At 28.1% G+C, this 17,615-nt stretch overlaps 1 protein-coding gene across 1 annotated transcript; it reads right to left on the minus strand.

Moving 5' to 3' along the window:
- Positions 1-19: 19 nt before the first annotated feature.
- LOC117175118 (battenin) lies at positions 20-17,240 on the minus strand. The gene is made up of 7 exons (XM_033364689.1): positions 16,373-17,240; positions 6,109-6,272; positions 4,851-5,009; positions 4,448-4,781; positions 4,201-4,350; positions 3,457-3,597; positions 20-877 (listed from the first exon to the last, which is right to left on the minus strand). The coding sequence occupies exons 1-7, from the start codon at positions 16,550-16,552 to the stop codon at positions 743-745; spliced, it is 1,263 nt and encodes a 420-aa protein (XP_033220580.1). The 5' UTR covers positions 16,553-17,240; the 3' UTR covers positions 20-742.
- Between the last annotated feature and the right edge of the window lie 375 nt (positions 17,241-17,615).

Here is a 17,615-nt window from a genome sequence, read left to right on the forward strand (position 1 = left end):
GTAACTAAAATTATTTTATAACTTTCCTTAGTATTCGGCGTTTTAAATTACTATCTTTATAAGAAACCATCAAAATTAAACAGCAATTTTCTCCACATGAAGTTTCCAGCCTGTCAGAGAAGAAAAAATATTTACATCAATTTTGGTTTTTTATTAAAATATAGTAATGAAATTTCTTATAATAAACATTGTTTGATATTTTTTTATCTTTGGTAATTTTTACAAAAGGAAACACTGATTCTCGAAAATGCTATTATATTTACAAACATTGGACTTTTTAAAAATCTAATAATTACATGTCAAAATAGATTAATGAGGAATTCTGAAATTATGTGTCGCCTGATTGTAAATAATGTTTGCTACAATGAAATTAGCTTCTTACATTAAGTGCGCAAAAATGTAATCTAAATCTAGTCCTTTCATCGATTTCCTAATCTTAATATCTCAGATTCCATACACAACCAGCGATCTCATATGAGTTGAATTAGTTTAAACTTTTATAAAGCCTTCGATGAAAGTGAAATAAGTACTGTTCCCGCTTTTGATGTCACTAAGGGAACTGTTACATGACAATTATATAATTTTCATTTTTACTTACAATTAGGTAATAGTTGTGATTTTTGTAACAAAATATATGACCATCATATAACATGTTACTTCTTTTGGTACCAGAAATAATATTATTTATATACTATCGTATGACTGATAACAATAAATAAATAAATAAATTATGTTAGTCGAATCAGCTCCTAATTGGTGGTGGAAGTTTGCAGATGACATTGTGTACTGGCATAGCAGCCCAACCAGCAAGAGCAATTCCTATGGAATCTGCCAGGGATGCTATTCCCATAGAGGCCTCACGATCTCCTGATGGAAGCTAAAAATATTGTTATTTTAATTTCAAGTATATAATTTAATTTTAATTTTGCAATCATTTTATCAACAATTGCTCATACTATTCGGAACAGGGCGTAATCCTAACTCAGTACGATTTCAAATTAGAGCTTTTGGTCATTCGTTTGATGATTTCCGAAATTTGCAATAAATGGTTTAAAACCTTTTGGACGATCTTCATTCCAGTCCAAAAGTAAAGTATCAGTCAGGGAGACTGAAAGACATATATTAATTTTTCCAAAAAAAGATTTCAAAAATTAAAATGTCGATACTTTAATAATTGTTTTCATCTTTTCGGTTCTTCAACATAATTATATTAAGAATTTCAATGTAATGTATGCATTAAATTACTTTAAAAATGTAGATTTATTATTGATTTTTAAAAATAATTAAAATTTTGAGGTTAATCGTTAATTTAGATTTCAATAATTTCTAGTTGTTATCTCTATTCTAATATGAATTTAAAAATGTCAATCGATTAAAGATTTTATGAATGTTATATGTTGATAGACTTTAAATAATTGTTTCGAAAATTTAATTAAAAAGTAATTTTAATATTTAACAGTTGATTACTGAGACATATAATAATAAATAATAAACGCTTCCATAATTATTGTTAATATGATAATATGTTAAACAAATTTAATTCCATTAATAAATTAAACATGCTTGTAAACACTTTTTTATTTAATTGGGAAGGGAGACCTGGATAGGGGAAGAATGAGTTCAGTCACATCCTACCGCTTTTGCAGGGGGGAATTACCAATCATTCATATTTTTGGAAACCAGATGTCTAATTTTTCGCTTTTACCTTAAAAATGTAATTTGCGAATATTTCAATGATTATATCCGGAATTAGCACTTTCAAATACCTTAGATAAGTGTTTTAAATTGAACGTGAATCGAATAGAATTATTTAGCATAAAATTTATTTTACTTTTAAGAAAACTAGTTTTTTTACGAATATTTAATCGAATAAGAATATTTAAATCTTTACCTTTTGGCGAAAAAATGTTTAATATTTGAAAAAATGACAAAGGTGAGGTTTTTTTTAATTTGCTGTTCTTATTTTTTCGAACTTTCAAAATATGAAAAGATTTTCTGAATAGCGTATTTGTTAAATTAAAAAAAAAATTCCTTATTTCTATCTAAGAAAAGCATTACATCAGATTTGCGTCGGCTAAACCATTTTTTGGGCCATGATATTTTTTCGGAAAATATAATTTACCAATTTTGATCATGAACAATGCAAAAAACATTTTCAAAACTTTTCCATTTGAGCAAACTTCGTTATTAAAATTTATTTATATGCATATTTTATTGTTTCCGAAATAAATGCGATAATTTCATTCTATGAAAAAAATTAACTTTACTACAAAAATAACTTAGCCTGCATGGAAGTAACAGGATGACTTCTTTATAGAACGATACATTTAACACAAAGAAAATAATATAAGTTTAGTTTTTTGTTGTTGTGAATTCTAACTTTTTTACTTAAAAATATTCGTCACTACTTCGTTCATTTTGAACGTTTTTAAAATTTTCCGACTGATTTCGAAGGAAGACGATAAAGCTGAAAACAGCCAAAAGAAAATTTAAATATCTAAATTAGGTCCAAACTTTAAAATATTAAAGACAGAATTTCTGATTTTTGAAAAGTAGGTGTCAAAATTCCAAAATAATATTTTCCACGAAATAACGGATATTATCCGGAATTTCATACGGAAGTTATTTCTTAGATCGGAGATATAATGGTCGGCTTATTTCCCCTATACAACATCATATTTTATCGTTGAGACATTTTGCGACTTGAAGTGTAGACTATATCTTATTTGAAATAGATCTTATCTATGTAAAAATCCCAATTGTGGAATTTTTTTATTGTTGTATCAGGGAAAAAAGGTAGAGATTTTTTTTGTTCACATTTTTCTTACTGCGAATAAGCCGCAAAAAATACAAAACAAAACTCTTATTAAATTTTCAATTCTGTGAAAATGAAATCTCGGAAATTTTATAACTTTCAGGTTGGATATATTTCAAATTTAACATGATTAGCCTTTGAAGCTTTTAGAATTTTGAACGATATCAAATTTGGAGGATTTAAATAAAAATCGTAAGCTGGAATATTGAATATGTGTAAAAAAATCAAAACACTAAGTTTGAACTCGTTTAAAGTCTCAAATTAAAAAATGTACATTATACTTCACAAAATTTAATCTGCTAAATTGAAAGTCAGAGTCTCCAAGTTTTTTATCGTAAAGCAAATTTCTACTATTGTTTTTGTAATTCAACAACCGTGGTTAAAATTATCATTTAGCAATCATGATATTGTGTGCATAAGCTATCTCGTTAGGATGTGACATGTGCTTCACTCTTAACAGAACTGTATAAAATATAGTTTCTCTTTTACGCCTTAATTACACAATTGAAACATTGAATAGAAAAAAAACTTTTAATTTTATTAATATCGCGTGTAATGAATTTTAAAATCTAGAATTAAATCAGAAATAAAAGTTTACTTGTTTGGTATTTGTACAACTAAATTAAATTAAATTTGTTTACCTCTTTTACCATTCTGTAGAATGTATTAACATAGGCTCCACCACCAAGAAGTCCTTCCCACAAAACCAGTGCAAAAATTATCCAGATGTTGGGAACGTAGTAAAATAATGTTTCGCAAAGTAGTATTATGACATTTATGAACTGAAAGAAGAAAATTTGACAGCGATAAATTTTTTATAATTTTCCATTGACAAATCACTCAATATCTTGATTGTGCAGACCAACGGTGAAGAAACCTTCGATTAACTTCGATTAGTCTTATCTGATTTCATATTTCTACATCACAGGCTGAATTTCGAAAATGTCTAACAGCGATTTCAAAAGTTCTTGTAGAGGAATAATATTATCACTTAAAAAACATCTTTTCAAAAACGACTAAAAATAAATTTTGTCTTACTCTCGCCAGTCATAAGACGGAAGTGTAAAAATCATTATTCAATTCTGAATGACAGTGTAATTAAAATTGCGAATAATCTGTGAGAGGTTATCCAATACGAATTAATAGTTTAGCAATAATACTTGCATAAAGTTTTCCTATATTTAATGTTAGAATGCTGATTATGAATAGTAAATTATCGTGATAAATATAAAATCACGCCAATTATAAAAGAAGCAAGAATTGATATTTTCCTTCTGTTTCTTTCAGCATGTTTATATTTATTTCTTTACTTTATACTTAAAAAGAAAACAAAATCCATTTTTATTTTGTTCTCATATATTTTATTTAATAATTTCTTTACTCACTTGTAATACTGACATAATCCAAATTTTGTCAATAGTGAAAAATACTGCGGAGGACCTTGATATGAAGACTCCGATTTGATAGTCGACTTGAAGCCAGCGATACTGAGCATCATGTGGTAACCAAATTTTTTCAAATTGGATTAGTTCAAGCTAAGAACATTAGTCAATTATAAGATTAATTATTTATGATGCGAAATATAAAGTTGGGGACATAAAAACATAATTTTTAAATAAAAATAAGAATTACCAGGCCTTGGTTAATAAAGTATTCGAAGAAGTAAACTAAGCCTAGAGGAATCATGAATTTCATGAGTGTAGGAAGTAACTTCATCTTTTCAGAGAATGTTTGTTCCGGAACTTTAATCATTTGTTCCTGACTTCCAATTTCACTTCGGAATGGCATCATAGGTTGAGTTGGATGAACTAAAATAAACCAAAACGCGATGGCTTCTAATACAGGTACAATAAGCATCAATAAAAGCGTATCTCTTGTGCTCAACCATATTTTCAAACCAGCATACGAAATTGCACCAAATATTCCTGCTCCTCCGGTTCCAGATGACCAAGTAGAAATGACATGCCTTTGAGTGAAAAATTAATAATTAATTTTTTTTAAACATTAAAACTATTTTTATCATCAGAGAACGTACTTGTTAAATCTATTGCTGTAACTCAGTAATGTAGTTTCCCCTACTCCCGAGGAAATTGAAGTTAAAACAACGCCCAAAATCAGAAGTAAGCTTGAATTCCCCAGTGCCACTAGCAACAGTCCTGCAGCTGAAAATAATATACAGCTAGCCACTCGTGCACTGAAAAATTATAAATATATTATAAAATTTAGGATCAAAATTAGGAATGCGAAATCACCTATTAATAAAAATGAATATGAAATGGATATTCGTTAAAAAGCCAATCCGAAATAAAATAAACCATAAATCGTTTGAGTACAAGTTCACTTTCGTCATTTCAAAATTTCTTACTCAAAATTCTAAGCAAAATATTTGACTTGTCATTTTCCTCTATATAAATTTTTTTTTAACAATTATATCAAGTCTGATAAAACTATGGGACGTTATTTTTTTAGAAATCTTTCCCTGTTTGGAATAAAATTATTCTGCTGGTTGTATTATTTTTTAATTTTACATTTTGAACCTAGTAAATTTATGAATACATATCCAAATTTTCAATAAATTTAACATTCACAAATTTGTCTCTATTTGCAGTTGAAATCAGGAAATTATTACCAGATAATCCTAACTTTTTAGATACTTGGTCGCTTTCAATATTGACCTGCAAGCTCATCATATCTCAGAACTCGTGGAAACAGCTTTATTAAATATTTTATCTGTTGATCAGCATGTTACAATTAAGAAGAAAGGCAGAAGCGATAATAGATTAAAAAAATACAACTTTTTATTTCCAAAAGAACTTATTGGCTTTCAGGGATTAGAATTATTCTTGAGAAATTTCTTTTAAATAAATCTAAGGGAATTAATTTACAATTGGCTTGTATTCTAATAAAACAAGTTTTTTTCTTAATAATTAAAAAAAAGGCTAGGAGATTTACCTTTGAGGGCTTGTATAAGTTTATCTTTTACAGTTACGTCCATAGTAACCAGCAACTCATAAAAATCTTGCACAAAATCATCTAATCATCGAATTATACCTGGCAAATAAATTTATCAAGCAATGGATAATGTTCAAAATATGAATAAAAAACATTAAAATTTTCTTTAAAATTTAGTAAGGCTCTGCTCGAAATTATTCCAAAATTATTTTGCTTACAAAGTTTCAAATAGGTTTTAGAGCTTCTCTAAACTGAATTCAAATCTTGTGATTTAATGAAAATAGAATGAAGTGACAGGATATATGTATTATTTAGACTTTAGTCATTTTTTTCATACTTACTGTACGTAAAATGGTATAAATGGAAATACCAGTTTCACAGCCAGACATGGTAAAATATCAGCCAAAAGTATCGCTCCCGTAGAAATAGGATTGCATATTCTAATGTGTTCTCCGCTTGTGTTATTATGCACATTTTCATCGAAATTTTGATCAGCTTGATCCTCCTAAAAAACAAGAATTTTTCAAGTGATAGATATTTGAAGCTATTAATATTAAGATATCTCCAATCTAATTATGACACTAATTATGAAAGTCGCGCTGTCGATTGTCCATGTTTTGAATACAACAGTTTAAGTCGTGTGATTATAATAGTGTATTTTATTCCACTTATCAATCAGAAATGTCCAACAGCACTAATTAAGATAAGATTCATATAATTACAATATTTTTGTCACGAGTCATTTATCACATATAAGTGAAATCTCCTCTTTTAATGAACTTAAACTACTTTTAATTATTCAGGGTCGCAACAAACTCTCAATTTCGAAATTCTCTGATTTTTTCCTGGCCATTTTTTATTTTCCCTGTCCACTTTAAATTGTTCCTTCAGATATAAAAACAACCTCCCACATGGGAGATCAATAATATTAATGCAACAAAATTTCTTTCTAAATTTTGTTTTAAACACTTTTAATGGTAACAGTCATAAATAATTTTATCAGGAGTCGTCCATAACATTGCGTTCGAATTTTTAATGAAATAGTTAAATTTTCAACCAATATAATGAAACTTCGTTATAAAAAATTAATTCTCACTCAAAACTGTAATAATTAATATTTTCACTCAAGCATATTTTTATTTTCAATTGAAAACAGTTGAATTAAACCATAAATAGGAATTTATAATAAATTAGTTAAATCCCTAACTAAAACAGACTGATTTTTTAACCATCACGAGGAATTTTCAACAAAAGAGTTTAATTTTCAGACAATGCAAAAAAGTCTCATTCAAAATGTGGAATTTTTAAGACAAAAGACAATTTTCTTGCAAAACAGATGAGTTTGTCGCCGAAAAAAGTGGATTTTTAACAGAAAAATTAAATTTCCGACCCAAAATAATTGAATTTACAAACCAAAAAAGATGATTTTTTAACTATATAAACCAATTTTCAACTACAACACGTTAGTTCACTTGCAAAAATGGAATAATGAGATTTTCAGTTAAAAACTTAATTTTCTTTTAAAGGAAAACAAATTCTGAAGAAAATAGGTAAATTTTTTACCAAAGTATTGATTTTTAACTAAAATGATGAAGCTTTAACCAAAAAAATTGTTCAACAAATAATAGAATATTTAAAATGTTGGCGAAATAAATATTCAACAAAAAAAAACACGAACTTTCAACAAAATAGTTGAACCTTAGACAAAAAAAAAACAATTAGTAACCAAAAATAGAACAGTTTCAATAAAAGAATAATTTCAGTAATTTTCAACGAAATAAAATACATTTTCAATGAAATAGATCTATTTTCATCCAAGCAGATCAATTTTTTAGCCACAAAATTGAAATTCTATCAAAAAATATACATTTTTCACAAACATTAGAATAGTTCAATTTTCAGTTAAAGACGTAAATTTTTCATTAGGATGATGAATGTTCCACTAAAAAGAGAATTATTAACTAAATAGTTGAACTTTCAACGCAAAAAAAATTTCTATCAAAAGACACAAAATTTCAACAAAATACATACATTTTTAACAAAAACATGAAATTCTAGAAAAATCAATTCTGAACCAAAAGTAAAAACCAATTTTCAGCAATATAGTAAAATTTTCAAACGAAAAAGTCCATTTTACCCCAAATAATAATTTACGTTTCAGCAAAAGAGACTAATTTTCAACTAGGATGATTAAATTTCCATGAAAAATGTAAATGTTCTACAAAAAGTGGAATAGTTAAATTTTTAGTTAAAGAAATTTATTTTTAACGAAGATGATGAATCATCAACAACAACAAAATTCATTTTTATCCCAAAAGATTAATTCTCCATCAAAACAAACGAATTTTCAAACAAAATTCATTAATATTAAACTAATTAAATAAATTTTTAATCAAAACGATTAAGTTTCTAGTAGCGAGATTACGCCTACCAAAAATACAAATTTCAACAAGATAGTGGAATTTTCACCTAAAACAAATACATTTCTTACTTGATTTTTAATTTCTTACTCAATTTTTACAAAATGAAATGAATATTTGAGGAAATAATTAAAATTTTAAACGAACAGATTTCAATTCCAAAAATATTTCTTAAAGATTAATTTTGGAAAAAAGGAATAGTTAAATTTTTAGTAAAAAAAATATTTTCCATTTTAAAGTACTAATTTTCAACAAAGAAATTTGTTTTTCACAAAAAATATCAATTTTCACCCAATAAGATTAATTTTCAACAAAATACATTCATTTTTAACCAAATTTTCGAAATCTTAATTGAATTTCTAACATAATATGGTTAGTTTTTCAACAAACAATATAAATTAGTCGGCCAGAAGATTAGCATTCTACCACAAAAGATGATTTTTCAACTGAAGAAGGTAAATTTTCAAGCAAACATGAAATAGTCAAACTCTTAATACAAAAAATTAATTTTAAAACAAAGAAGAATTCTTCGGCACAATAGTTAATTTTAACATAAAAAATTGTTCACTAAAATGCACGGTGGGATTAAAAAAATTGAAATCCAACTGAAGACCACTCGTAATGTTTAAATGGGATATATTTTCTGATGACAATGGAAATCTTTTTCAACAAAAATGAAAATCCACCACGAAGTACTTTTTTACGTTGATTTTTCCACTTTTTTAGCAAAAATTTTCAAAAAATCGAATCGTGATATATCGTTAATATATCATTAAACTAACTACATAGCAGTAATATGTTACACATTTTTATTTTATTGTTTGATTTTTAATTGACTATTAAGAAAATATAGTAATCTATTTAACAATTTTTGTTAAATTATATAATAAATACTCACAATGTAAGTATTTTTTATTAATAAACTTTAATAATATATTAGCGATAGATCACGATATTTTTTTTCTTTTTTTAATTTTTTCTGAAAAAATGGAAAAATTAACGTAAAACAAAAGTGTTGCGTGGCGGCTTTTCATTTTTGTTTGAAAAGACTTCTATTGTCATCAGAAAACATATCCCATTAAAACACTGCGGGTGATCCACTTTCAACTGAGTTGTTGAATTTCCATTTAAAACAGATAAAATTCTCCACCAAAAATGTGATACGTGACATTTCAGAAAATAAAGTTTTTAATGGTATTCAAGCAAAAGGTAGAATTTTTAACAAAACAGTTAAACCTAACTTTCTCGAAAATTCCCTGACTCTGACGGGTTTTCCCGACTTTCGCTGACCCTTTTCAAATTCCCTGATTTTTTGGAATTCTCTGAGCTGTAGCAAACCTGTTACTGAAAAAATATTTTTTCTTCTTGGTTTTTTGTAAAATGAACAATATGAAATAATACGGAATAAGAAGGAAATGATACAAGTAGTTCAAGAAAGTTCAGTTAGGCTATCTTATAATAAGTCTATCCTGACGATTAGAATAATCAAATGGAACAATACGATCAAAAATCTAAGTTTGGTTCAATATTCTATTCAGTTTTGTTATGATTATAGTTCGGCAGACTGTTGTTACATGCATTAGTAATCAGCTGAAGGTTGTAACTATTATTACAGTCTGCGCAGACATGCGTAAAAGATAAGAGAATAAAATACTGTACTGTTTTCATGGAAGTTCTTGCATTTCATTAAGATATAAAGGCAATAACCTGGTTTGATGAAATTTCTCAAGTAATCGATTCATTTAAGAGTATTAATTATTGTGCTTTGGCTTATTCTTCGTTGCATAACAACAGTAACTAGATACATTTGTTTCATTCAGAAAGAATATTTTCGAAATTCTTGTCATTATCTGAGACAATTTAAGTGTGTGAACGTAAAAGAAAAATGTCATAAAAAAGTTAATCTGGGTTTCTATACTCATTTCAGACCCTGATATGAAGGATATAGAAAATAAGTAAGGCTAAAATGGAAGGATACAAAAAGAAATATACAGGAAATGAATATAAATGTGTGTCAGGATCAAAATTTTGATCTAGAAAGAAGGCTTTATGCCCCACGAGAAATTTAAGAGATTTAAGAGATAATTTAAAATTAAATTAGTTTAATTAATTATTAAATTAAGTGACTCTCATTCTCAAGATTCTCTAGATCAAGATAAAAAATAATCTGCTAGATTTAACTGTGAATATCTGGTTTGTAAGGGCATAAATCGCAAGTCTCATTATGCAAGTCTTACATGTGCGAAATTGTAAAATTTGCTCTTGACCCGATCATTGTAGTAACAACAGGAACTCTTGATGAATACTAACAATCTTCCTGCAAGGTTAATAGGAAACTTTGCAGTATGTATAATGAGGAAATTCAATGACCTGCTGAGAAACGTTGACATTGAGTTAACTTGAAGGACTAACAAATGTAATAAAATACGTGAGGTATGAACAGATTAATTATGCATTTTCTAGGAATGATTGGATATTTAACTATATGAAATGAATATACTCTAAAATTTCCATTTTGTTTCTGCTTTTTAATTTTTACTAGAATTTTATAGAAAAATTTTATTTCATGGGGTAGATTGTAACAATGTAAGCTTATAATTGCACCAGAACAATAATGTGGATAATATAATGAAAAGTATATTTTGTTGCAGTGAGAAATTAATTACACTCTTATATAATACTACTTAAATACATTTTTATCTGAAACTAGTTTTAATCATTGTATACAAGGAAACAAAAAACCTCAGCCACTTGTGTGAAAAAATTACATGACATTTATTTCCCATTTGTAAACGTATAGTAAACAATAAAGTTTATGATTTTTTAAGGAACCAGAAATACTTATCAGAAAAATTGAAGGTATTTAAATGGTTTATAACTCACTCAGTGTTTTTAAAGTGTAAGTAAACTGCTTCTTATAAATAGAAATCAATATATCTTTCAGTATGTGATAGAGAATAATTTGACAAAGTGATTTTTTTTGCAATTTATGTGACACGTATAGGTAACCAGTTTCTAATACTCAACAAATGGTAATTATTTGACTAATTTATACTACTAGTAAATTTAAAACATTTTGCTATCAGTAATCGACTGCTGCATTTAAAAGATCTATGTTTGATAGTCGCAATTGTCTTACTGCTTTTTTTATGTGTTGAAAGTCTGGAAATGAAAACTAAATAATATTTTGATCTAAATAATATAGAGCAGCGAGACCAGAAACCATAATATTTCCTCATTGATTTCACGTATTTTGTATCATTGCTTAAGAATTTTTTCGAAGTTGAAAATATTTTAGACCTAAAAAACCGAGTCAATAGAGTGAAATACGCAATAATGTACAACTGTGTAATATTTTATCAGCAGCGAAAAGAGTAAAGTTAATAAAACTGTTTTCTTACGCACCAAAAAGCGGAACTTCCTAATAGCCTATTTATAGTTTGAGGTAAAAATTAATTCTGCATAGTGGCAGGTACTTCAACTCATTTGAAAAGTGAAAATACAGAGTTTCTACACCATAAAACATCATTTCTAAAAAAGATCAACCATTTAATTTTTAAAAAAATTCAGTTATCTTTACAACAAGTAACAATACCACTTTTCAATTTATCGAGTCATTTAGGAATGAAAAATAATTATACAGGAAGAAATAAATATTGTACAATAACTGCACTGTTCTCTATCATCAACCAGAAAATTTTTAATAATTTTTACGCGTCATTTTTAGATGATCAATATTAATAAAGAAATAAATTATCTTATTATCGTATATATTAAAGAAGTGTAAATAATAATTTTGTTTCATTTAAAATTTAACAAACGAAAATTGATTTATCCAAATAGATCATTACCCCCAAAATCATTAATTCAATTCTTAAACGAAAAATCAATCTATAAAACAAAAGTGTAATACATCTGGCTTCGTTTTCTGGTTCCTACTTTATTGTTGAAAATAATCCAAGCGCTTTATAGATGCATACCATATGTTATATATCATCAAAAATTAGTAGAATCCAAGTTAAAAAAAAATATTTGAAAAATGAGAAACAATCTTATTTCGTAAATAATACACACTTAGATAAAAATGTATGTTAAGACAAAAGCATCGTTTTCTTGTCTGTTTTGTTTTGAACTAAATGAACGTGTTTTTTCATAAACAGAATTATTTTCAAACAAGATTGGCCGATGATTGACACAAAAGATAAGGTTTTGCGTAAAAATATTCTTTTAATGACTACTTAGAATCCCCTTAACCTTAAACTTTATGAGAAAATTCCATTTATGTCACAGAACACCCTTTTTAGACAAAAGAAGACTTCTCTGAGTGACAAAAATAATTATTTTCAGCAAAATGACTCAATGGGGAAATGAATTCATATTAACTAATTTAATACTTCTGTATATAAAATAATAACTATTTTAATACTTATCTATATTAAATAATTAAAATTTACAATAATTATGATAATATAATTATAATCATTGTCTTTGCAATATGAGGCTGGTGTTACAAGGACGGACTTAGCGTGCACAATATTCTAATAGTCGTCATCACATTAAAGCATTTAATTTGATATTTGTTTTAATTTAACTTTGGCTTGATGTTTTAAAAAAAATCGATCTAAAATACATTAAGTTACATAAATTTGAAAAATTATAGAAGGCAATGATAACTGAAATTTCAGCCAAATTTAACTATAATTTAAAGTAAAAAAGGTTACTAAATATTTAATTAGAAAAATTTTACTAAAAATTAGTTAAATTACCACAGAATGAACTATTAACTGATTTTTTGCAATTTTTAAAATAATGTATACTGCTGATGCGATGGATTGTATCGGGCCAATAACTGGATGACTTAATACAAACTTTTCTTGACTTTAATAGTTGAAAGCACCGTCTAAAATACGGATAAAAATACTTTTTTTTTTCAACCGTACAGAAGGTTATTACATTTTTCGTTGAATTAGTCATATTTAAAATAATTTGGTGTGGAGTATATTAATTATATTAAATCTGTTTTTTTATTTTTGTCTATTATTATCTAACGCATAATTTAATTCAGTTTGCAACGTTTTTTAAAACATATTTCTATCTATATTTTGGACGGCAATATCACAGTTCAAAGTCAAGGTTAATTTTTAAGGTTGCTCAGTGGAACAAAATTACTACAAAATGTTCGAAATACAGCTTCGATTAAGATTTTCAAATGATTTAAAAATGTTTTAATTGCATCTACACAAAAGCTTAAGACAATCGAAGCTGGATCTAGATTCTCTGGAGCTGAAGGGTTGAAGTATCCCAAGTAAAAGTGCTTCGACTTGAGTTCGGCTCCAAGACATAGATGTCTGGCTGCGTCTCCAAACTGAGTTGAGACATAGGCCTTCATCTTGCATTTATGCCCACGTCAAGTAAGAACTTGTTTACTTGTCTCAGGTCGAGCCTTGTCGTAGCTAAGACGCCGTTTACTTGTCTCAAGATGAGCCATGTCTTGGCTGAGATGGTCGAACCTTTTGCAGCTCATAAATGAGATTAAAATTGATGAATGGAAAATTTTTAATTATTAAATTAGTTATTTTTATTTTAAAAAATTCGGAATTTGTGGGTCTGAACGAGTATAAGCATTAAAAATTTGCTTCAAACAAATAAAAATTGTCACTTTCTAGAAGGACCTCCTAAGCTGTTAGAAATGCGTAAACATAAACAACATTTTCGGGATCATCGTCAAACAAGTATAATACAAATGAAAATCCGTAAATAAGTTTATTGCATATATATATATATATATATAGTATAACAATATACAAGATTTTTTAATCATTGACAAAGTGTTGTTTGTCTGGCATTCAGAATATCCCTTTTTATTAGGACAGGTATACACTCGAATTTATAAACCGCTCGTATTGGAGTAATTAAAATTTGACTCAAGAGATAAATTTATATCTTCCATACATAAAAACTTGTCTCCCAGGCATAAATTGAAATCTGGCTCCATCTCAAAACTGAGACATGCTTAATTCGAACTATTCGATTTCAGCATGTCTTAATTGGGGGCAATTAAAGTCGAACTCCAGTCGAAGCATTTTTACTCGGGATAGAACGAGATATCCCACAAAATCGGAAATTTTCGGAAGCAAAAAAACATTCAGTAAAATTGACATCGACACCTAAAGATCAAACAGAAGTACACTTCTGAACTTTAACGTTTTTAAATTAAGCAAAATCGGCGTGATCAGAAAAAATAATCCAGTTCCGAGAAATGGTATACGAAAATTGACAATCTCAAAGTTACAGGACAGTCTCAAAGTTACAGGTCTATAGAAAAAGTAAATTTTTATTTTATTAATAAACTACAATAATTTAGTGGGACGATGATCGTGGTGGCTAAAGCGTAGGCTTTGGACCCACTCCCGTCGGCTTGCGGGTTCGATTCTCGCCGGTACCTTTGGAGAAAAAGGTTCTCTAAGTACTTAAAGCTGTTGCTCTTAGTGGTTCGGAACCCACCTTAAACTGTAGGTCCCCTTAAGAATTACTAAATCTTTTTCCATTATTTTCGATAATTAAACACAGTAAATAACCTAAATGCGATAAATGTATTATTATTACATCCCCAGAAAAAGATAAACATAATAACCTATGTATGTAAAACAATACCCAGTCTTCTTTCTTTTAATTTTCTGGTTTCGCATCTAATAAAATTTCATGTTTTCTTTCTAAATCTGGCGGAAAATTCTATAAAAAATCTCATAATTCACAAAATGGTAACGATTTTTTTGAAAGTTTTAGAATACAATTAGTTAAAAAAAACTAGCGGTTTTCTATTCTTAATTTGTGCTTTAAGATTTTCAAAATTAGTCTCGTGGCACTGTCTTCTAAGCCTTTATGTTCCAATTTTTTTTAAATAATCAATCAAAACAGTCAGAATAGTGTCTTTTTCAATGATAAAATTGAACACTGTCGTAAGAAAAATGATTACATTTCTTTACCTCAAAGGTTATTTTCAACTATAATCAAAAACACATTTTTTACTTATAGATAATTCGTTTTAAATTGTAATTTAATTATTCTTTCACAAAAATATCTTATTTGCCATATAATTACATCATAAAATTGTATCATTTAAAAAAATAAAATGAAATTAGATAAAAAGGAGAGAGAAAAGTGAAAACTTTTTATATTATTCTACCTCTTAAGCTTTAGAAGTTAAAATACTCAAAACTTCATCGAAACGGAACTAGAAATAAAAACAGGATTTAGATATTATGTGACTCAGTAGGAATATGTCGGATTTGAAGACTATATTAACTATAAATAGTATTCTTCGTCAACCATTCAAAAAAAATTAACTTGTCACCTTTCTTTATTTTAGTTTTTATAATTTGTTAAATAAAATACTGACCTAATTTTACATTTTCAAACAAAATTTTCTAACCCAACGTATATTTAATTCATCAAGAACTTTTTATGAAAAAGCGTCATTTTTAAAAAAAATTTTGGTTGCTCTACAAAACTAGTTTTGTATAGCAACCCTTCAACTATTATATAGTGAAACAAAGCTGTTCGTTTTGATTTGTAACATATCCTATGATGACACCAAACGGTAATCATGTAATATTAGCAATCCGAACAAAGCATATTTAAAAAAGGGCCTGAAACTTTTCAAAATTGTTTAACAAGGTGAATTTGTTTAAACAATCTTTTTATAACGATCCCGAAGTTATCAGGAAATGACCATACAGTATAGTGAAGCATCACTGCCATGCCTAACAAGACACGTTTAAAAAAAATACCTCAAAAAATGTTCAAACTGCACATGTGTTTACAAAATTCATTTATATCAATAATAAATACATTTGATTTGTTCTTGTAATATTTGTATATTAATTCAAATTGAATTGAAAACTAAAATAACTTAATAAACATTTAAAATCATTTTAAAAAACCATCTTCGATTGCTTAAAATAATACAATTGTTAATAAAAAATTACTCACTTATAACAAACTATCAACATATGCTTCGCAAACGTTTATTTATCGATAACACTAGTAACTAGTAAGACCACAATATTTTTAATTTGACATTTTTTTCATTTTTTACCACTGTGCGTTGGTAGTGAATTTTTCTAACATTCTATTCTTTATCATTTTTCCTCTTTTCCAACTGTTTAAAATGAAATATACTTACGGAAAAACCTTTTGTGAGAATATCATGAGCAGCACTCAGCATAACAACGTATCCATAATTATTACACAATCCTAGCAGCCAGAATGCCAACAAATCTCTCCATCTGGCTGTCTTCTTCAGCCTATCTTCCTCATCAATTCTCTGTTTTTCTTCCGTCACAGTCACCACACCTTTTGCCATTTTCAGTTCCAAAAAACCTCAGTCCAATCCAAAAGATCACCAGACACTTTTCTCTGTGTTTACTTTTTCTCCTATTATTCAAACCCCTCCTTTCAAATTTTGCGCATAAACTACACTCGTCTTCACTCACGCGATAACAGTCTACTGACAAAAAAGAAGTATCACTAAATGTGCAAAACCATCGGTGCACGAGTATTTGTATAACCACCAGGAAAGTTTCTTTATTATCGTGTACTCGATCCTCAAGTCTAAATAAGCATTATGTTTTGCTTGAATATCACGAATTTAATTATCTTCGACTTGATATTTACGAATGTTGTCACTTCTTCATGCAAACAATCTATTTATTCTTCCCCATTTGCTTCTCTTTTTCTGAAAAGAGTGAGAGGGAACAGAACAAGAGATGTTTCGGTTTAAAGCTAAAATACAAATAAACGTGAAAACTCAAAATAATGCGTGGAGACAATGCTGAAGACGCTAATGGATTTATTCACAGTACTGTCATTCGAGTCACCAGTGAACGTGTTACTGAGGTCTTTCGCTTTGCTTTGCTCTAATCACCTGAAAAGTTCTGTTCCCTGGGGTCGGAAAGCTGAAAGTGCCCTTGAACGAAATAGATAAATGTGCGTAGAATGCAGACGCGATGTGGTAACCGGAGGCACGACTGAAGACACAATCGACGGTGATAACTTTAACGATATCTGCGAATGAACGCGAGACCCGAAGGCACGTGGTTTTTACTCCAGTCATATGTAAAACATACACATGGACACTTGGATTGTCATTTGCATGTGTTTCAAATGTAGATATCACGCTTTTAAAAATTGAAGATATCTCACAGTTGGGATAGTCTTATATGATTATACTTAAAAAGAATTAACAAAGGTCAGGAATCAATTGAAGGCTCCCAGGGTATAAAAGTCCGCTCAAAAACTACGTCACACTCCTGGGGGTGTGTCGTTTTTCTGACGATTTTTTACGTAAGGTCGGGGTGGTTTAACACATAACATGTCATCACGCAGGAAGGGAGGAGTCTATACTAGCGTCACAAATTGACAATCAG

This window comes from Belonocnema kinseyi, chromosome 6, assembly GCF_010883055.1.
Source record: "Belonocnema kinseyi isolate 2016_QV_RU_SX_M_011 chromosome 6, B_treatae_v1, whole genome shotgun sequence".
In the NCBI taxonomy this organism is placed as follows: Eukaryota; Metazoa; Arthropoda; class Insecta; order Hymenoptera; family Cynipidae; genus Belonocnema; species Belonocnema kinseyi.